Here is a 21,499-nt window from a genome sequence, read left to right as displayed (position 1 = left end):
TTTGACTGCTATTCCATCATAAATGGTGAAAATAACCAATCGAAAAAGGCTTTAAGAGCAAGTGGAATCCTCTGTTGGCTGTCTCTTCGCTGTGGCCAGAAAATCAGTTTTGGTCAACGCTAACAAATATTTTCATTTTACAATCTGAAGAGGTCATCTTTCGCTACTGTATTGTTTTTAAATAAATAAAAACTTTTTGTAAAAAAAAAAAAAAAAAAAAAAAAAAAAAAAAATTTACAAAGCTTTTATTCTAAATCTTGAACCTTATTCTTAAAACAAAAAATGAGAAATGAAAAGGTGACGCACTAAAGGTGGACCGTACTGAAACTGTATGAATACTAATTTGGCTAATGTTGTTATCCATGAATTTTCAAATGTTCATTTTTTACAAGAGAGGCTAGAAACATTGTAAAGCTCTACATTATTATTATTATTATGTTATATTATAACTGCATAAAGGTGCGAAAAGGTTAAGTTAAAAAAAAATAAAAACCAACTCCTTTGCCAGGCTGGCTATGGGCCTGAGCTTTACATATTGCCTATAGGGAGCAACTAAACCAACAAACCACAGTTATAATGTTTGTAGCGTTATATACAATGTATATCAAATATTTTACCTTTCAGATGACACACAGGGGTTTTTTTGGGGGGTAAAACATTTTATGAATAGTGTAAAAAACATCTGCATTGAGGCTATGCCACTGATGAGTAATGTCATATCCAATAGACCCATTTGAATCATTCGTCTGTATAATCTCAGATGTTCAACTAAATTTTTCTACTTTTCTATAGTCTAAGTTCCTAATTTATTAGATTTGTCCACAGAGTAAATTTTTTTTCCACACAACTTAATTTTAAACTTGTCAACTTTCTTTTAATTCTCATCTTAAGTTAATTTTTGTAGTTCTCATTTTTAATTTTGGAACTTGTTTGGTTTTTCAAATTCAGTTAATTTCTCAATATAAGCTTTACTTCCTCTACGTTTTTTTTTGCTTGAGTTATCACAACCCATTAGACAAACTATTTGGTAGGCTGTACAAAGTCAAATAAAAACATAACAAAGATTTCTAAATTCCTTGGATCTCCACTTTTTTTTAGGTTTTAGCAAATATATTTTATCTAAATCGGGAAAAGAATGAAAACAGATGCCCCTATGTATAAAGCTTTAGTCTTAAATTCGAAGAAATTCTTATGGTGGCTGAAAGCTTTACATGCTGGTTTTTTTTTAACATGCAATTACAAAAACATCAGCAAATTAGGAAAGATCTTTATCAATTTGACTGCACACATGCTGCAAATCCTCACCATGCGAAAAAATAATAAAACCCACTGCATTCTCAACGCAAAAAAACAAAAAAAACAATCATTTTCTCAGAACAGTTGCAAATGGAACAAAACACAACAGAAAATGTTTCAAGGGCACATTAAAACTCAGCTATTTAGGATAATGAAATAAAGACAAGGGAATCAGGGTTTAATAAATTAAAAAAATTGAGCACTAGTCACAGCACAATAAACATTTCGCAGCAGCATCCGCTTTAGGGTTCCCTTGTAACATTTGTTGTGTTAAATGCAGGCATTTTCGTAATTTGTTTGCGTTGTGGGGAAATGCAGTGAATTTAACATTTGCTCCAGCACTGTTTTTGGAGGTTTTATAAAATCACCACAACGCTTTCACAAGGTGGTTTGTGTTTGTTTTTTCCAAAAAGTGCTTTTGATGCATTTAATCCAGAAACAAAATGAAAAGGATTGTTACAAGTATCCCTTGTGAGTAAATCACAAATGTGATGCTGTTTTTTTTATTCAAAGCCATTAAAACAAAAGCACTAAAATGGTACAAGGAAAGTAATAAGAGATTGTATTAATACTATAACTTTATTTAAAAAACAAAAAAATGCTTCCTTGGCATCTCGGCACAATTTTACAACCTTAAAAATCACTCCATAAAATACAGACACTTGCGGAGTAATAGAAATGGCTTTTGGCCATTCAAGTCTATTCTCAGAGACCATAATTAGAAATTAATCTATCCTAAAATTCAAGCTAAAACTTGAGGAATGAGCAGTCCACAGTTAATCTTCAAGTTAAAAGTGAATTCCTGTCAGGAAAACTGTCTCTTATGTCTTCATGGCAAGCTATCGTCCAAATTAGTGAGCAAGCGGGACTGCAGATGGATCACAATGCTCCTCATCATTCCACTCAGATGTTCGTGCATCAGACCCAACTGACTGGCTGAACGCTGACCAAGTTCCTCAGAAGTAAAGCGTTCACCAAGAGCTACAATATCTGAGAGCAAATCATGAGATTGGTTCTCTTCAGTCACCACTTCTGAATTTACTTCCACTTCTGATGGTTTGTCTTCTGCAAAAAGTTTGAATTTAAAACAAAAAGAAGAAATTGCTCATTAGTAAGTCACTAACATCTGAATCCATAACCAACAATAAACATGACAGAAAAGGAAGAAATACCTTGAGTCTCTGATTCTGTTGTTTGAGCCTCTGGCCCTGATGTTTGCTCCTCATCTTGGTTTTGAGGAAGCTCCATCTCTTCAGGTTCAGATGTCATTTTCTCCATTTCGTCAAAACTCTTGAGGTCATCTGAGCGTCCTTTTCTCTGTATGACCAAATATGAGGTTTGAGAATGATCTTCCACAATATAAGCCAATGTTACGAAGACTGGAAACGTTACCTGTTGTTCATGATATGTTTTAAGTGCCTTCCTCACATTGGACAGCTTAGGTGAGCGAATAGGAAGAGACTTGATTTCACTAGGGGTAAGAGCACTCAGATCTCCTACTGTCTTAATATTCCTGGCTCGAACAAGCTGGCCAAAGCCACGTGGCCTGAACAGAGAAATAACCATATGCCAATTAGTATCACAAATAAAATAAAAACAAAAGTCTCTGGTCAACTATGAAATCTATTAATGAGAACAGAAAACTATTAAATAGACCATTACAGACTGAACCTAACTGTACTAAAGGGGAAACAGGAGACCTGGCTTACCACATGTTGGAGGAAATCTGTGGCAGAACAGCCTCTACTGGGGTAGAGCAACCAACAAGTGCTGGATAAACACAATCTTTAGGAATAGGACGTGGCTCCTGGCTCATCTCTGAAATCTACAATACAGAGGAACATCTGAATGCCATTTCCATTTGGAGATACTGATTAAATAAAGCAACTGAATAATATTTAACACTATTCACTTTAACATCTTCTGCATTGTCTTCATGTCTCAAATCTATGAGTGAAAAAAAGTACTCACCAGACATTTTTTAGAGCTTTTGGATCCAGGGCTACGGAGGTTACGTGGACTCAGACTTGTATAGCCTTTTGTTGGTGTAGTGATGTACTGCAATAAAAGCAGACATTTAAAAACAGACAACAGTTTTAGATCCGGACGTAACCATTTCAAAGCTCAACTTACCTTTGACTGTCCGCTCAAGACTTTTGACCTAGGAGAACTTGTGCGAATAACCGGACTACGACGATCAATGTCATCAGCCAGTTCTTGCTGGTAAATTGGAGTTGCAAAAGACACTCGACGTGACTGCACACAACAAAATGTGAAATATAGTCATAATACTAACGAAAAAGTAATTTAAGCTATAAAAAAAATAATTGCATATGCATCAATGGATAGATGGTAACTTTTGCTGTCCTTACCTTGGGAAGAGGGGATGGAGTCTCCTCTTCACATGTTCTCTTCTGACCCTTCTTCAGAATACTGGTAGACGGGGAAGCAGATGGTGACCAGACTCTAGAACGACTTCTGGTTGGACTCTGGCCAGACTCCAGTTCACCACTGAGTGCGCTTAACAGTTTAGGTTTAGGTGGAGAATCCAAGCAGGCTTCAGATGTGCTACTCAGGGGCGGTACAGATAACTCCTCTTGGACATCCACAGGAAGATCCTGGTTATTAAACTGTATCTCTTCTTCCTTTTCGACAAGAGCAATTTCCTTGTCAAGCAATTCTTCTTTATTAGACTCCTCAGGCAACACAGTCTTCTCTTGTCTCTGCTCTGACCCGGCAAGGTCTTCTCTTTCCATCACTGCTGGGTTAACTGCATCTTCCTGCTGGACATGAGAAGACTCTAGCTGCTCCTGGCATATTGGTGCATCGTCCACTGGGCGACCTTGACTTGGAGAGGTGTCTTGAGGCGTTGAACATTGGACAGGTTCTTGGCTTACTAAGGCGTTTTCTAATCTATCATCTCCTTTGAGCTTTTGACCACCTGTGGATGCAGAACTTTTTAACTGATTTACTTCTACCAGCTCCTTGCTTGAATCCTCCATTGGTTTGGATAATTCAGGCTGTGCTTCTTTTTCCACTTCTGGAAGCTGAGAAACAATTACCCCAAGCTTTGTAATGGGACTTTCAGAAGACAAAACCTCAGATGGTAGTTCAGCAGGTAACACTGAAAGTGATGGAACATCAGCAACAGGGATCTCTTCAATTGCTGAGCTTTTGCTTTGCTCTGATGCAGTTGTTGGGCTTGACTGATCAGGTTGAGAGTGCAAGATGTTGGCAGCAAGTGGAACCTGTTCATTTTTTAGATCTTGCGATTCTTGGAAGTTACTGTCTTGTGAAAACACATCACGGTTGTTGGAAAAGCAGTTGCAGTTTTTAGATCGTCTACGTGTACGGCCCCGTCCCTTTGTATGTGGGCATTTATGCAAAACAACTGCCTTTTTGAAATCTTCTGATCCAGTCTGCAAAGACTCATTTGCTTCTTCACCCTCTGCCTTGACTGTTCCTTTTTCGTCTGTATCAGTTAAGTCATTGTCAATTTTGTCTCGTGATGCTGCCTTTTCCATGATAATCTGTTCATGTGGTGTACCACAAGGAGCAGGGATCTCCTCTTTATTCTTTTGCTCAAGTGCTTTGCTCTCACTGACTGAAGTATTCAAGATATTTTCAGGATCTCTCTCATCCTGTGACGTCTCCATTAAAACTTCTGACTGAACATCCTCCTTATCTGGTGCAATCTCAGTAACTTTGGGTTCTGAAGCAACAGGTAACACCTCTGTTGACAGTGGTTTTCGCAGCCTCTTTTTAGGCTTTGCTCCATCTTCTCGGCTATCAGAGTTTTCAGACTCCATACTCTCACTAGGAGACAACAAACCCCTAGAACGTCGAGTTCTGTATCTACCAAGCTCTTGAGATGACTCCTTGCTTGCACTTAACTCCTCTGCATTTACCGCTGATGTGGGATCTTTACTAGACTCTGCACCTTCTTCTGCGGTTCTTCTCCTCATAGCTCTTCCCTTCACTGGTGTTGGAGTTTGGGAGTCTGTCTGATTCAAGTCTTCTTTGTTTGGCACACCAGATATCTCCAGTAACATTGATTCAGATCTCCTCGATCTTCGTTTACGGACAATTTGCTGGCTATCAGACTCTGAGTCAGATGTGGTAGACTGTATATGTTTTTGACTTGTTGCAGATGAAGTGTTTTGAGAGTCATTATCGGTCTCTTTTTCTGTGGATTCCTTAGGTTGTGTTTTTGTCTTCTTCTGTCTACCCACTAACATACTCTCAGACTCGCAGGGAGCTGGCAGTTTCTCTTTGCTTTGGCTATTTGACTGGGTTACAGGAGAACTCTTGGGAGATAACTCAGTCTGGCTTAAGTCTTTATTGGCAAGCATATCTACTATCTGTGGAGGGTCAGCAGAAGAAAGCTGTGAATCACTTAGGCTGAGATCACCTTTTATTTCTTCATTGTTCAGCTGGTCACCTTCAGTTTTATTGGTCTCAATAACCTTTTTTTTTCTCTTTCCAGTCAAAGTGCTACTAGGTGACGCAGGAAGGGTCTTTTGTGAATTTGTTATTGCAGAGTTTGCAGGTTGACTGGCTTGTTCTTGAGATTTACTTTTTATTTCCTCTGCATCTTGCCCTGGACGAACAGGTTTACTTCGCCTTCTGCCAGACCTTCTTGGTTCTTGACTAGCTTGAAAATCTTTAGGACTCTGTGAATTTTCTTCAGGAGTTCCTTGTCCCTCCACATGGGCTTTAGACACAGGACTGCCTTTAATACCCAAGGTGTCACCAGTTACTTGGGTCTGGGTATCTGGGACAACATCTTCCTCATCTGTACCTTCATGTGGATTAGCTCCCACTGACTTCTCATCTTTTACTTCCATGCTAGCATGCTCATTTTGAGTGGACATGTCAATGTTGCTCATTGACTGAGATTCCAGAGCATCCACTTTTTTATTCTGAGGCTGAGAATCATTTTGATTTGACGCCGATGCCTGTGAAGCCTCCAGTCTTCTTGATCTCCGGGTGAGAGTACCTGTAAATGCAGGACTTGCCGGACTTGTCGATTTCCCTTCAACATATTTTTCTAAGGTTATAAATGATTGACGCCTGCTGTTAGGTTTTGGAGGTGTGCCAGATACCATATCAGATGAACTTGAAATATTAGGACTTGTCCCCTCCAATCCGCTTTTCTCAAGTCCACTCACATCAACTGAGACACCACTAGATGGTGATTGATCCATCTCCGAAGTTTGATCTTTATTCGGTGTAGCTATATCTGGAGTTTCGATATTAGAACTGGTGACTTTTTGGACTTTTGTGATTGGTTCTTCATTTGAGGCAACCTCCTTTTTTGGGAAGAATGACATAAAAGCATAATTAAACACATAATTGAAAAGATGCATGCATAAAGCCACCATATAACCAAAATACCAATGCTAATAATTTTAATTTACCTTCAGCTGAACACTAGCTGCTTCCACAGGTTGATCCTTCTCATCTTTAGGCAATGTGTCCCTAAACAAACAGATTGTTAATGTAGTAATACAGTGTGTAAAAAAAAAAATCTAAATATAAGTTGTACAATTATATAATACATACATTGACTCCTCCTGACTCTGAGTATACTGTGAAAAGTCTGTGGTGTCCATGGAGGCATCCAGATTATTGTACAGGGCAGGAATGTCAACCCTTTAGTAGCCCAAAAATAAAATCCCCCCCCCCAAAAAAAGAAAATCAACAAAGTTCAGACTTCGCAATTATTTTCATGACACAACAGCCATTTACAATTTGATTAAACCAAACTTACCGTTTAGTCCTTTTCACTTCCTTCTGGTGTTCAGTCAGCACTCTCTCTTTCATCTCAGGTGGAATAAAAACAAAATCTTTAGATGCTTCCTCCTCAAGAGCTTCTCGTCTTAAGGGCTTGGGGGAACCAAAATCCAGCTTCACCTAAGAGAGGCAACAGGTGTTATTTGTTGTATTGAGGGACATGGTTACTAATCAAATAAAAATGTAGTTCAGACTCATATTTAACATCCAGTCTTACTTACAGACACAGGTTTTGATGTGGTTACAGAACGTTTTCCTGTAAGCTCTTCTGCTCTTGCCAAAAGAGAGTCCCTCTTTCCCACAGAGGTCACTTTTACCCCACTAATCTGAGGCTCCAGCTGAGAACTCTCACTCTTATGAAAGAACATAACATATCTTTAGCATATTTAAAGTAAATATTGTATAATTTTTGGGGCAAACATTTGCACTAGTGGCATACCATATATGTACCACTGTAATCATCTGGTCCATCAACAACTTCAAAACCAGGTAAAATCAGTGGAGTCTTCTGCTTAGCCTGATTTAAAACACACCTGTGGAGAAAAAAAAACCCCAGAAATATCAGAAAATCTGCTTAGGCTTCAAATTACACATATTTGTCTTACGTGACCTATCCACTGCACATGACAGAATACGCCCCCTTGTGGCAGTCGCCAATACAGAATATTCAGTTTTGTTGTGCACCATGGAAGAGAAGCTGATTCTCACGGTGTCCGGAATAAAAGAGTGCAAAAGCAAGAGCCTTTATTCTCTATGCGTTCAGCATGGTTCAATAAATTAATACCAGAGCCTCTAGTTTTTTGCGATTCCGCGATCACTAAATCCAATGCAAAATCAACAAAAGGTCAAACTTTTGCGATCCTGCAAAATTCTAAATTTAAACTAAAATTGCAAAAAAATAAAAAAAAAAATCTCAAAACATCCAATACCAAACCATATAATCAAATTATATTTACTTCAGTTTGCAATTAATTGTTTTACATGACTTAGACATTGCATACGCAGCGCACGCGATGTATTTGAGTGTCTCTCGAAAAATGACATCTTACCTGCGCCCTCACAATCCTAACATTACATGAGCGGGGGAATTGTTTTGCAGCCTGTGCACGAGTGATTTACATGCGAAGTTGATACAAAGATGGGATTAGACATCCTGTGGAGCGAATTGGCCGTTTCGTGTGTTTGACGTGCTTCAGACTACAAAATAAAGTGTAAGCAAACATATCAAAGAGCAGTGGAACAGACAGAACGGCTTAAAATGATGGAGATTGGTTCAAGGATGACGGCCACTGGACGTGACCAAATTGAAGGACATTATTTGTGCTTTACATTTATGGCTGATATTATGATCTGCGTAAAATCAATAAATGTTTTCGTTTAAATCTTTCCCTGCAGTTAACGAGAGAAAGTGCTTACGACAATCCATATTTTAGGTTTATTACGGTAGGGGAAGCCGTAACACATGTCCTGAGTGAGGTTAGTTACCTGATGTCACATGCTCCAAGGACTGAAATCTAAGAGAAACTAAGATTGTGGATAAAGATAAGAGTTTGACAAGAGACCAAAATAAAGAAGCTTTATTTTTATGATTTCTGTCATTGTGTCAGATTGCACACCTAACATAGTAGGCTACCTAATATGGTATACGTTTTTGAATCGCAAAATTGTACGCAAATTTCTGGGAATTACCACCACAAAATTTGTCATTTTTATCGGGAAAAACCCCCCCCCCAAAAAAATAAAAAAAATAGGGGGTCTGGAATACTTGAAACTCATAGACTGCTAAACATTTGAGGGAATGTGGAGACAACATTAAAAAAAATAACAAAATTTATTACTCCTTTAAGAATAGAAATGTTTTTAATAAAGACTTTTTTTCTGATTCAGAAAATAACGTAAAATTAAAGTACTATTTCTCGCGCACACGGACCCTATTGGACAACACTGGAATACATCACATCTGGTCAGCCGGTTGCATACAATCTAGTCACAGGAGTTCAAATATTTTAACAGATCCGCAACTCAAATCAGATCTGAATTTTCTGGATACAGAAATGATAGTAACTCCACTCAGCTCCCAGACTACTCTCCATTGGAAATGACTGACTTCTGGTCTGTCGCTTGTCGTGTGCAGTGGAAAGGTGGCTAACAATAAAATGAAAGCGTACTTCAGAGGTTCTGGGTAACTCAAGGTGACCGCATTTCCAAAAGTGGCATTCCAGAATTGAGTGACCACAGAGCAAACCTGCTTGCTCTTGTGCAGAAAAAGTACACAAAGCAAGGGCGACAACACAGCGAGGAATTCATCATCATGGAGAGTCAAATGTGTTTGAAGGCAGCCAAGCAAGTCTGTAGCCAGTTTCTCCAGCTAGAAAATAAAAAATATATAATAAAAAATCTAATTTCCAATGGAAATAAAAGACTACATCTCAGCCATACTGCTGGCAAAACTCTTACCTTGTGTCCTAGTTCTGGACTGAGCTTTGATGGGTCATCACAACTTAAAATAAATTAAGAAACATTGTTAGAAAAGACAAATTATTTTCTGTTATTGAGATGAGAAAACTGCACTCACCAGGAGAACTGCTTATAAAGACGTGCAAGCGGTTTGGTGAGGCTGGAGAGCACCTCTTGTATGAATGAGGGAAGGGTAATATTAGTGAAAAGAGAGGACAAGATTGAAACCAGGGCTGAACAGAGTCCATTTAAAGTCTCTACAGATTCTTCTGGAGATTCTGCAGTAAGAAAAGCCTCCAGAGTCTGCATCAGAAGATTGTGGAAGGTTGAGAGATTCCCCAGGGCTCTGCTTCTCTTGCGTACCCAACTCATGGGTGTACGAGGAGCTTCAGAGAAAATGTGAGACATTAAATAAATTAAAAAAAAAAAATCACAAGATGTGTTATAAAACTAAAAATCTGAAGCAAAAGCACAAGTCTTACATTTCATCTTCTGCTGGAACTGTGGGGTATATGGAGAAAAGTCCATACTCTCAACGATGATGAGCAAGATATGTGCTATTGCATCTAGCATAGACAGACTCTACAACCAAACCAAGCAGAAGAAAGATTACAACATATCCAACATCCCTATTAGGTGCACAACTGAATCAATATTTTAAATAATAATCTTAAGTACTTTCAGAGCTTCGCGGTCAAGAGAGGCAGAGATCTTGACACACAACTCTTCACAGCATGTATTCTCCTCTGCTGTGGCAACCAAAGCTGAGCAACGGGCAAAAGCCTTGTAAAGCCTGGACCATGTGCTGATCATAGCCTTCTGAGTGGTCTAAAAAGAGAAGTATTAAATTAAATAAGTGAAGAAAGCAATTGCAAGAAAAAAAGGACACTCTCTGACCTGTGGTAAGGCTGAACCAGGCAGCAGGTGGATGACTGGGAACATCAACGCACTGTAAATGGCACTGAAGTTATGCTCCAGAGCATCGCCTTGGTTGACTTCATTGGTCTGTTTTTGAACAATGACTCATCACTATGAGCATGTCAATTACAAAGTTAAATGCATTCATTCTACAGTCCAGATGATTGGAGGTCAGTACCTGAGTAATTGTGTCCGTCAGAGGATTTACAACCATATTCCACATCCTCCAGAGCTGCTTCTTGTTTTTAACGGTCTCCACACTCCCATTAACTGCTCCTAAAACTGCCTCTCCAAATGCCAAGGGCGATGTAGGTCCACAAAAACCACAGCTTACAAGAGTCTCCAAGCTTGAAAAAAACCTGACCAAAAACAGACACAAATGGCACATTTAAGCAGTCAAAATGATTCAGATTTACCAAATGGTGAGAAGCATGCGTCAAAGAAATAAAATACCCTGATATTTGTACAGGGAAATGTACGGGATATACAGTGCTCAGCATAACAGAGTGCACCCCATTTTGAAAATTAATATTTTTATCTATTTCTCAGTGAATATAGGCAATGTATTTAAACAAAACAGATTTATTAAACAGATATATTAAAATATTTTAGTCACCAAATATATTAGAAATTAAAAGATAATACAATTAAATCCAAGCAAAATATTGCAAAAAAAAAAAAATAATAATAATAAATTTATTTTCAATTTTTCCTCTTTTTTTAAAATTTGTATTTAATATTTTTCATTAACATATACATTTGGGTGTACTAGTTTTTGGACTTTTATCGTAAGTTATTTTGTTAGATAAGCTCCAGAATATAATATTGTACAGCTTCCTATTAAAAATCTGAATTTAAGAGACTTAAAAGAGAGGTGTACTTATATATGCCGAGAACTGTACATTAAATGTTCATGCTCACCTTTCATCTTCAAGAAATGATGAGAGCTGTTTACTTTTATAGAACAGCAGTATTAGGAAAAGTGCAGGAGTACCCTGGAAAGGACATGAGATTTATTTATACATTCAAAATACAAAAGACAATCATAAGTTTAAATGATAAGATACTTACGTTTAATACGTCCATGTTTGCCACTTGATAAGCTGCAGAACCAAGCACCTTCTGAGGTATTCCCTTAACAGTGGCTTCTAACAGAAGCTGCAATAAACAGTGTTTGAGCAATGACAATGTGTACAAACAGCAGAGCTAAACCAAAAAAACTAGTATTCAAATTAGGGTTAGAAAAGTAATCTGACTAATCAATTCATCACGATTCTCTCTTAGCATTCTTACTCAATTATCCAAAAATAATCTGCTGAATTAGATAAACTTTAGTATTTTGAAGAGGTGACAGCGCAATTGGCTTCAGGGTGCTGTTTAAATCCCTGTACAAAGAGAATGAATTGTCATAGGCGTAGCACTGTGCTTCTTATCCGGTGTGACCGGCTTAAAAATCACTAAAGCATGCAGACAGTGGTACTAACATAATGCAAAAACACCTATTACAACAAAATCATGTCACCATTACAGACAGACGAAGAGAATAGAAATACAATGGTCTGAAATGTATTCTGAGGAAACATGTGACAGGAATCAAACCAAAAACTACATTCATACTATATTTTATTCTTTTTAAATAGTATATTTTCCTCAATGCTTTTTCAGCAGTGTCGCATGATCCTTCAGACTAGTCGTCCTCAACTATGAGGCCGTGGACTGGTACCAGTTCGTGGATCAATTTGTACCAGGCCGCACAAGAAATAATTTATTTGGAAAAATGATTACATTTTCTCGGTTACATCTTGGACACTTGAGCGCCTAAATTTAACCCACAAGCAGCAAAATAAGAACAGACATCTTTGGAAAACTTCTTTGATAAGGGGAAAAGGCACAGTGAATGACCACAAACTGCGAAAGAGAAAATCCGCATCCCATTTGTCAACAAATCAGGTGAATCCACCATGTCTGTGCAAAAAGATCAACTGCTGGAGATCGCAGTTGACTGCGGCCTTTTAGGGGCTGTTCACATATAACATCTTTTAGAGAATTCACGCAAGTTAGTTTCCAATGGAGGTGCATGGCTTGTGCCTTCCAGACGCACCCAGTCGAATGAATGCCGCGAGTCACGTGAAGCGACCGATCAGCTTCATACTTTGTATGGAATATACACATTTTGTTAGACTAATCATCTCAGACCAACACAGAACACCCAAACACTGCGGTGCTTTGTACTTTTCTGCATAAATAAAACTTGTATCAGAGCTGCAGCAATGTTTTGTCAGCTTGTTATTCTCTGAGAAAACGGTTGATGGACCCCTTGATGTCATCTTACCAGTGCACGTTCAGGAGGCAGAGTGTCTGATGACAAAATGGACTGCAGTGCTTGCAGGAAAAGTGTGAGGACCTCTGAACCCTGTCGCTCCTTTTTATTTCCTATTGAAATTATTGAAAAGAAAACTTTTACTACGAGCCAGTGTTTCACAACACATCTATGCAAATAACATAGAATACTAAATGTTCACCTACCAGCATCAATTGTTGCACTGACAGAACTGATCAGGTTGCTCCAAATAAGATTAAGAAGTGCTTCTGTAGAAAATAAATACCACATCAGTTGACGAAGAAGGGCAAAATTAGCATCCTGATGGTGCCTAGATTATTAATGATAAAATAAGTTTGATCTCACTTAATGCAGATGAAATTACACCAAATACCTGGAGCATGCTTCCCTACAGTAATGATGCCTTCTTTGCTGGCAGATATGAGGGTAGAAGCATGTCTGCTGAAGGTGGAAGGGCTGGTGAGAAGTGGGTGCGTCAAGGGCTCTGGGGGGAAAAAAAAAGGTAAAAGAAAAATAATTGATATTTGTGAAGCATTTACAGGTTCAATAATCTAATAATTAAATTCATATTACGTATATTGACATTGGATCCACTTCTCAAAGCTCATAAACACCACTAATTCTCAAAAGCTGATATACTGCAGTTTATGCTTACCCAGGCTGAGCTGAAGGTTTTCTCTAGCAGCTGTGACTGTGACCTCTGGACCTACAAGCCAGTGGAGGAGCATCTCTAGTCCCAGGAGCTGAATGGAGCGGTAGGACTGAGGTGCCTGCATGCTGTTGTTCAGATTCATACGAGGAGTCGTGCTCGGCGTGCTGCAAGAGGGAATGCCTGGAGAACAGGATGAAGAAGCATGATCACATACAGTTAGTAGCCAACTTTCAGTCAGGGTTAAAGGTCATGCAGAGACAGAATACCAGCGCAATCTTTTAAGCAAGACAGATTATCATATAAATAAAATATGCAGTGTTGGGACTTGCTGATTGTGGCGGCTAAAGGTTTAAATGGACTTGTCGCTCAGACTGAATTGGAGATATCTGACAAATGGACATTGTGGAATGATAGTTGTTTCTTTTTACATTTTGGCACTATTTAAACCTGGTATTTAGATAGTATAGTCCAAGGTTTCTGCTGGTTTCTTCAAGTCAAATTGAAGACTTTAAGACCATTATGAACGAAAATTTTAGACATACACAACTAAACATTAAGAGTTTTTCTTATTGGCCAGCTAGTTGCATATGCTGTAAATAGTTTTTGTATTAATGGAAGATCATGTAAAAGGGATGCGTTGCTTTAGTTTTCTTTCCCTGATTAGGGAAATTAGTAAAGGTGTGAACCTACACTGGTCTCACGGTTTGATTCAATGACGATTATCATGCTATCGATTCGGTTCAATTTGATATCTTGGTGCATCGGCAATGCTTTCCACACACAGTTTTATATTTTCTTCATAGCAGCAATTCTTGTATTAAAATGTATAAATATATTTATGTACTACTCGTAATACAATTTTGTCATTTAATACAGTCAGATATATAAATTTCACTTGATGAACGAAAGACTTAAACCTGATAGAAGACTCGAAAAGGAACTAATCTTCTGCTCCCCCTGCACAATTGTGCGCATGTGCAAATGAACGAATCACTCCGAAAGGACACGTCGCTCTCGAGTCATACAAAAGATTTGTTCAAAATGAACGAATCGTTAAAGAACAACCCCTCACTAGATTACAGCTGATTCATGATAGACACGGTGGAGAAAACTCTGCAGGCAAGCGCTCGTGTCTGTATCCAGAAGTATCGCTGTAAAACAGCCGAAAGGAGAGGAAAAGTCATGCCAGCAGGTTAAAGGCCACAGTGAGTGAGAAAGAGAGAGAAATTAAGTTTACTTTCATTCTCTCAAATCGCAGTGAAATAGAGTCTTCTGCTGTGAGTGTCAGTGAAAGACTGATCCAGCAAACACACATGCAGTGTGAAATTGTACACAGTTTCTGTGTTTTTAAGTAGTTGCAGTGTTGTAAATACTCGCGCTCAGCAGCTCGCTTCTCTCGCCAGTCAGCTATAGCACATATGAGATAAATTACATCAGTACATAATAACCGGTTATGATTATTACTGAACTGATACGGAATTGTCCGCATCTGCATCGCAGTGCACTGAAGAAACAATTATTTGACACCCCTAGAAATTAGAAGAATGTGCATTAAAAACATCTAATAGCTGTTGTGAATTGTATCTCTTTGCAATAAAAAAATTTAAATATATAAAAAAAGTATTAAAATTATTGATTGAGTGTCGGCTCGATAGGGTAGCTTTAACTGGACATATGAAAATTAAGACCTGTTTAAAATTATTTAAGACCTACAACCCAATATTTTTGTGAATTTGAGACTTAAGGCCTAAAATTTTGTTTTTGAAATCTAAGACATTAAGACTTTAAGACCCCGCGGATACCATGTAGTAACCACTCCCACAAAAGTGATATGGCAAAAAGACAAGCCAGAAGATATACATTTAAGTGCATGTCAGCACCAGTTGAAATAATGCATCTCAGCTGATCATTTATAAACTGAGCACATGAAACGCATATTAGCTGGAGGAAACAGGACAAAAATACATGCAAAGATTGTGAACAAAAAGATGTGTACAAGTATTTAGAGCGAAAATAAAAAGATTTACATTACACATTAAGTTTAAAAGATGATGTGCTTTTAATTCCATGACAATAGCGTCAACAACTACAAAAACATTTATGACGAAATACATTTCTATTCCATTTTTATAACTTGGATGGATAGTGGAAATGAACTGTACCTGATTTAGGGGTGTTAGGTGTACCATTGCTTGGGTTAGAGGTTCGAGCAGGTGTAGTTGGGCTCGGAAGTGGAGAATCAGAAGAAAGTGTGCTGTGCAACAGAGGCACGCCAACCTTCAAAGAGGAGTGATGGGATAAATAAAAAAAAAAAAGAGGGCAGATATGCTTTGCTCTTAGTAACCAGCAGAACTAAAGCCATAAAATGCCTACAACTGTCAGCAAAAACCAAAAATAAATCAGAATCCACTGTGCAAATGCAGTGAATATTACCTGTTCAAAGTTAGCAGACAGGTTGGGTCCGAGCTTGACTGCGAGATACCACCAGACCTCCAGCTTGGTGAGCAGAAGAGCTTCAGTCCTGACTTGAATGGAGCTGAGCGGCTGCATGAGGAGCTTCAGACGCTTGCTGCTGCACAGGATATCTGCATGGGGAGAGAAAAAACAACAACAACACTTAAACAGGATTTTTTAAATATAATTTTTATAATTCCCAAATATTCCCCAGGCATTTACACAAAAAAAAGAACAAAATATATATATGAACTTGCCTGGATTAAGGGCAAAATTGTCAATGAGGCTCTTCCAAGCTATGAAAGCAATCTTCTTAATATTAGGAGAGGAGTTGCGGAAACCCAGCTCCTCTAGATATAGCAAGGAGTTAATGAAAGCACCGCCTTTGTGGAGCAACTGAAACAAAAGACAAATGTAAACTTATTGAATGACAATCTCAAAAAAGAAACACTTGGAATTTGATGTTTTAATCCAATCACAAGTACATAACACTAAACATAGGCAAAAAGTCCTCTTGACCACTTACAAAGGCAGTTGTAAATTCATTAGATCAGTTTGCTTTCATAGTGTAAACAACTCATGTGGTCAATTGGGTTCAAAGTACACCCAGAAAAGACCACCTACTTGCCTAACATGATTGTTACTGGATATCTTATGATAAAGCTCACAAGGTTTTCATACTTGCATTGTACCAAAACAAACAGGTTGCAATTAGTTTAATTTGACTGATTTCCGACTCTCAAGCTGCATAAAACGAGCTTGTTTATTCAACAGTAATTCAATGGCCCCGACAAACGACAAAAATAAAAATAGAAATGCATCTAGACTGACTGCTTGTAATCAGATTACTGAAAACATGTTAATACCAGGTGGAAACGGGGGCTTCAAGAGCAGCATATGTTGACTGAGCATCTTACCTTCCCCAGAAGTCTTACAAACAAGGGCCAGAGTTTCAACATGTTTGTCTCATTCTTAGAGGCAAAGAGCTTCTGCATTTCAGGGATGAGGACCTACAGAAATCATAGCAGTAGAGCAGCAAGATGGTTATTTATACTTCATATTGCACAACATAGAACTGTATCATCAATTATTACTTACAGAAGACATCATTGGCTCCACAATGGCTGCCACTTCCTGCTGTTTCTCTAAAAGAAGAGGCATGCCGAGCTCCAGGGCCGCTGCCGCTCGCAGGCGCACTTTATTGGCCGAATTAACCACCAGAGGAATAACAATTTTAGCCCAGCTAACAGCTCCAACAGCCATCGGGACAGGGGCCTGCTCCAGTAACCTGAGGATCAGCACACAATCAGCATCTTTATTACTAAAAACGTCTAGTATGACGATCAATGCAATATGGCGTAAACTTTTTCAATTGTGGCAAACCTTATGATGACATTGAGTGACTCGTGATCAATGAGGATGGACTGCACCTCTCTGGTCTGCAGGCTCTTGAGAATCTCTGGGACCTGAAATATAAACATGCATATTAAAATAAATAAATCACTCACAAATAAATGTAAGCAATGAAAAATTAATAGATGAATGCCCAGCAGACTGAGCAAACAAACCTTTTTGGATGTCACCTCTGGAGGGAAACTCTGTTTTGAAATTACCCACAATGCTCGAGTGCACGTAAACTTCTCTTTGGACTTAACCACAACATTGCAGAGCGTAGACAATATATCCTCTGAAATATTTGCTGCAACAAAGAAAAAATACATTAAGGGCTATGGTAATTATGGAAATTAACAAAAAGCATATTATACTTAAAGAATGCTAATAATTCTATACCTGGTATGACTGAAACTATGTGTGAGTGGAAGACACAGAATCCCAAAGCCTGCAGTGCAGCCTGACACAGCTCCTCATTCTCACTGGAGATGTGAACCTAAAAAACAAATAAATATATTTAACTGCAAGGATAGACCTAAATATTAAAATTGGACATTTGATTTTAGAGAAAAAGTCATTCATTCATATACGATAGACTGCAGTGGAGCATTTGAATTCATAGAGATGACAAACTTACCAAAAGGACTTTACTAAGACGTGCAAAATGCTTAACAACCACAGGCAGAAACTGGCATCCTTCTTCTCCATTGAGACGGCTGGAAAAAAAAAAGCGAAGACTTATGATCAATAATATAGAACTAATAAATGTAAAAACTAAAACTTAACAGCATTCTTGCTTGACACTGAAAAAAATGTAGTTTGAGTACATCATTGGGTTGAGCATCTATTTTAACTCTATAAGGAGGGTCCTATACAGCGGCAGACAAAGTCCACAAATTAAGCACTGTAGTTAAAAGTAGAAATATCCTAAACAGACATGTGATCAGCCAAAGACAAAAAAGAATATTAAGGCTACATTTACAGGACAAAGATGTAGCCAAAAACAGAAATGTATTTCCCCTGCATTTTGAAAAAGTTTCACAGCAACATTTTCAAAATGATCAGCATCTACATATCTGCAAACAAGTATTTGGTGCTGCCACCTTGTTAGTAAATGGTGCCTGTAGGTAATTGACGACATGTTGTCGGAGGCTTAGTGTTCTTGTTTTACCGTCATGCTTTTTCAAACCCGCTACATTTCACCATCTATAGTCCATAATAATAGTAGTGCAACAACATACTTTCACATCCGACGCTCCAATACCCTGTCAGAATGTCTAGTGGCTGTGAATGAGCGTTTTACAGTGTGTGGTATACTGATAATGTTGTTTTCATGTGTTTACACAGATGAATATGGCCACAGTGTAAATGCACAGTACAGTTATGATCTTATTGCCACATTATATTGTTGTGATAACATGATATATGCCTTCAGTGATTTCCTGAAGATAAATACCAAAAAAATTAAGACAACACACAGTCAGTCAAATTAAACTACAACAGTCATGGAGATTGAAGAGATTGTGATGACATATGATGACGTGTGGGAGGGTTATAGTTCTGTCCCGTTTCTTAGGGGTAAAATTTGAACTTCACACCACTTCACAGTGTTTCAAGGGGCAAGGGGAAGAGGTAGGAGTACAAAATAGAATTGGGATTGTGCCTAGGGATAATTTGCCCAGTGCACAAGATCTGCACAAGTCTGCTTTTGGTTGTAATTTGAAGCAAAATCTCACTTTGTAAGTAAGCGTCCAGAATTACTTAAGGTAACAACACTACCATGTTGAGTACTAGCAACAATTGTTGTTTATGTTCATTTGCTTCCGTTTTAAATCTACACTCCCCTAAACAAATACTAAGCATGTGGATAATGTCTTTGTTTTTTAGAGGCTTTTGTTTTCGTGGGGTTTAAACAGACACATCTATGGTTTCATTTTCAATGCCAAAAATTATGTTTTAATGTAAACAAACTGTATAAAATAGCATAAACAAAGTTTCACATTTGTGGCTGAAAATGGTCTGTGCAATTAGCAAATTTCTAAATCGAGAGGGTAACTGAAAAGAATCAGCTTGTTCATGAGTCAGACACAGGTAATGATTTAGCCAGTTCTAAATAAGCAGAAAGGACATGTTCTTTTTATAAATTGCAGTGGAGTACAGTATGACATTATTCTTTGAAATGTAGTGAGATGAAAGTTACCGAATAAAAAACTAAACAGGTACTTGAATCTGTACTTTAGTACAGTAACAAGAGGGAAAACCACTGCTGGTTCAATACGTGGGCCCTGCTCAGTGTTGGGACTTGTGGAGCTGCGCATCGATAGATTTGCTCTTCTGTGTTTGGACTTTTAGCAGTTTAAACCACAGAAATTAAACCACACTGAACTGAACTTCAACTCTGAAAACTGGACTGACAGTTTCAGTTTACTAGGACCTCTATATTAAGCTGCTTTGACACAATCTACATTGTAAAAGCGCTATAGAAATGAGCAGGAAAATTTATGTGGATGTTCACATGTAATCAACTTTTATTAGAAAGTAATCTTTCAGGTTTTATTAAAATATTTTAATTTGCTTCAAACTAACAAATTTTGGGGGGTGAACTAACACTTTAATCAGCTTCTAATTCTGAATTTCACATTCAGTGTGGACGAAAAAAATACATACACCTACACATCTAAAGAGCTAACAACAAGATGGCATCCACAGATTTCACTAAAACCCTACCGAACAGATACATGGAACCAAAGTTGGACACTTACTTTGCAATGGTCATGTAGGCATCCGTCTGCGCTGAAAGCCCAGCTGATTCATCTTCCAAACACTCCAGAAGAGGAAGGAGGCTGGTACTGGATAAAGGCACTGCCGCCATCATCCTCACAACCTGGAAACACAAAAGTGATGAACACAACATCAATTACAACACACGACAATGCAATAAAATATTTTTTTTTTCCAATTTGAGATTGCAGCTGGAGCAGAGCAAAACTTTAAATTCTTGACCTCTGACCTTTCAACAATATATTTGAAATTAAAAGGCCCCTAGAACATGTGTCCCACTTGAATTCCACCATACTTATAAAGTTGTACATCATGAATTCCTTGGAACAACAGTACAAAATGACATTTAATAAATAACCAGCGTCGAGTGAGAAGTTAAAAAAATTATCACCAATTGATATTAAAATGGCAGTAAGTTTGTAGTGGAGTTGACCAAAACATTAAATACATCGTTTCCTGTCGACGTACAAACATCAATAATGTATACAAAACAAAACCAAGAGATGTTAATTTGTTTATCCATTAGTTTAAAACACATCTGGGCTAACAAAACCCCATACACATCATGCATGGGATGTTTAGCTAGCCAGGTGCAAGACATGCTAACAACAATACGCGATCCGTTATTATTAAACCTCCGTGACAAAAACATCATCACGTATTCGCTTGTGAATATGTAGTTTTTAACAAACGCACGTGCCTCGGTTCGTCTTTATAGCCTTATATGCAAATTTGGAGGCAGATTATCGTCTGTACATTAAAGCTATTGCGTTATCATGTGCGTTGTGCGTCGTGTTCCTCGTCTGCAACGAGCACCAAGATCAAAATGTGTAGTTTACTGAAAAACTTAACAACATCGTGTATATTTTTGCTGTAATCAGTCTAATCCAACAGGAACTTCGCCTACAAAGACTGCAGAGTTAGCGAGCTAGTTACCCTCATCATGTTACCCACCCAACCAACCCCCTGAGCACGCCACAGCTCAACACGTCTCACCTCGCGACTGAGGACTCGCTGACAGGCGCTGAAGGCGTTTTCATCAAAACTCAAACTATATCAGAGGAATCGGAGGAGTTTATAGCATAAAGTGCTGCTAAATGTTCTCGACTACGCTGCGTCTGTCCACTCCTCACTCCCCGCGAAAATGCTGGCGCCAAACATGACGCGTTAAAAACGTCACCTTCAACCCCACGTCAGCTCCGCCCTTTTATAAATTATTTATCGCATGAATAAAGACACTTTGCCTCTAGTTGAATGAAAATTCCATCAAACTGGGGTATATGGTCAGTTGTTTATTAGAAGTAAAATTCAGATCTAGCATCTGCAAACATTTGCCTCACATCAATCCTTAGTCATCAAGGACCCACAAGAGTGCCACAGACAGGCTACTTTAAAATTAATAGAATTTTAAT

At 38.2% G+C, this 21,499-nt stretch overlaps 1 protein-coding gene across 1 annotated transcript; it reads right to left on the bottom strand.

The window, feature by feature from the left end:
- Window positions 1-1,856: 1,856 nt before the first annotated feature.
- rif1 (replication timing regulatory factor 1) lies at window positions 1,857-21,248 on the bottom strand. Its single transcript, XM_056465243.1, has 36 exons — window positions 21,084-21,248; window positions 20,069-20,190; window positions 17,944-18,022; window positions 17,706-17,802; window positions 17,483-17,613; window positions 17,298-17,380; window positions 17,013-17,202; window positions 16,832-16,924; window positions 16,172-16,310; window positions 15,894-16,045; window positions 15,623-15,737; window positions 13,464-13,640; window positions 13,182-13,292; window positions 12,994-13,056; window positions 12,800-12,900; window positions 11,539-11,625; window positions 11,389-11,462; window positions 10,646-10,826; window positions 10,447-10,554; window positions 10,228-10,377; window positions 10,032-10,131; window positions 9,668-9,935; window positions 9,550-9,592; window positions 9,261-9,460; window positions 7,532-7,625; window positions 7,314-7,445; window positions 7,070-7,212; window positions 6,862-6,951; window positions 6,717-6,777; window positions 3,669-6,608; window positions 3,430-3,552; window positions 3,268-3,354; window positions 3,006-3,121; window positions 2,689-2,842; window positions 2,469-2,613; window positions 1,857-2,361 (listed from the first exon to the last, which is right to left on the bottom strand). Exons 2-36 carry the CDS (start codon window positions 20,179-20,181, stop codon window positions 2,126-2,128), a joined length of 7,176 nt encoding a protein of 2,391 aa, XP_056321218.1. The 5' UTR covers window positions 20,182-20,190; window positions 21,084-21,248; the 3' UTR covers window positions 1,857-2,125.
- Between the last annotated feature and the right edge of the window lie 251 nt (window positions 21,249-21,499).

This window comes from Danio aesculapii, chromosome 9, assembly GCF_903798145.1.
Source record: "Danio aesculapii chromosome 9, fDanAes4.1, whole genome shotgun sequence".
NCBI classification, from domain to species: Eukaryota; Metazoa; Chordata; class Actinopteri; order Cypriniformes; family Danionidae; genus Danio; species Danio aesculapii.
Note: the sequence above shows the minus strand (reverse complement) of the source record. Positions and strands in the feature narration are given on the sequence as shown.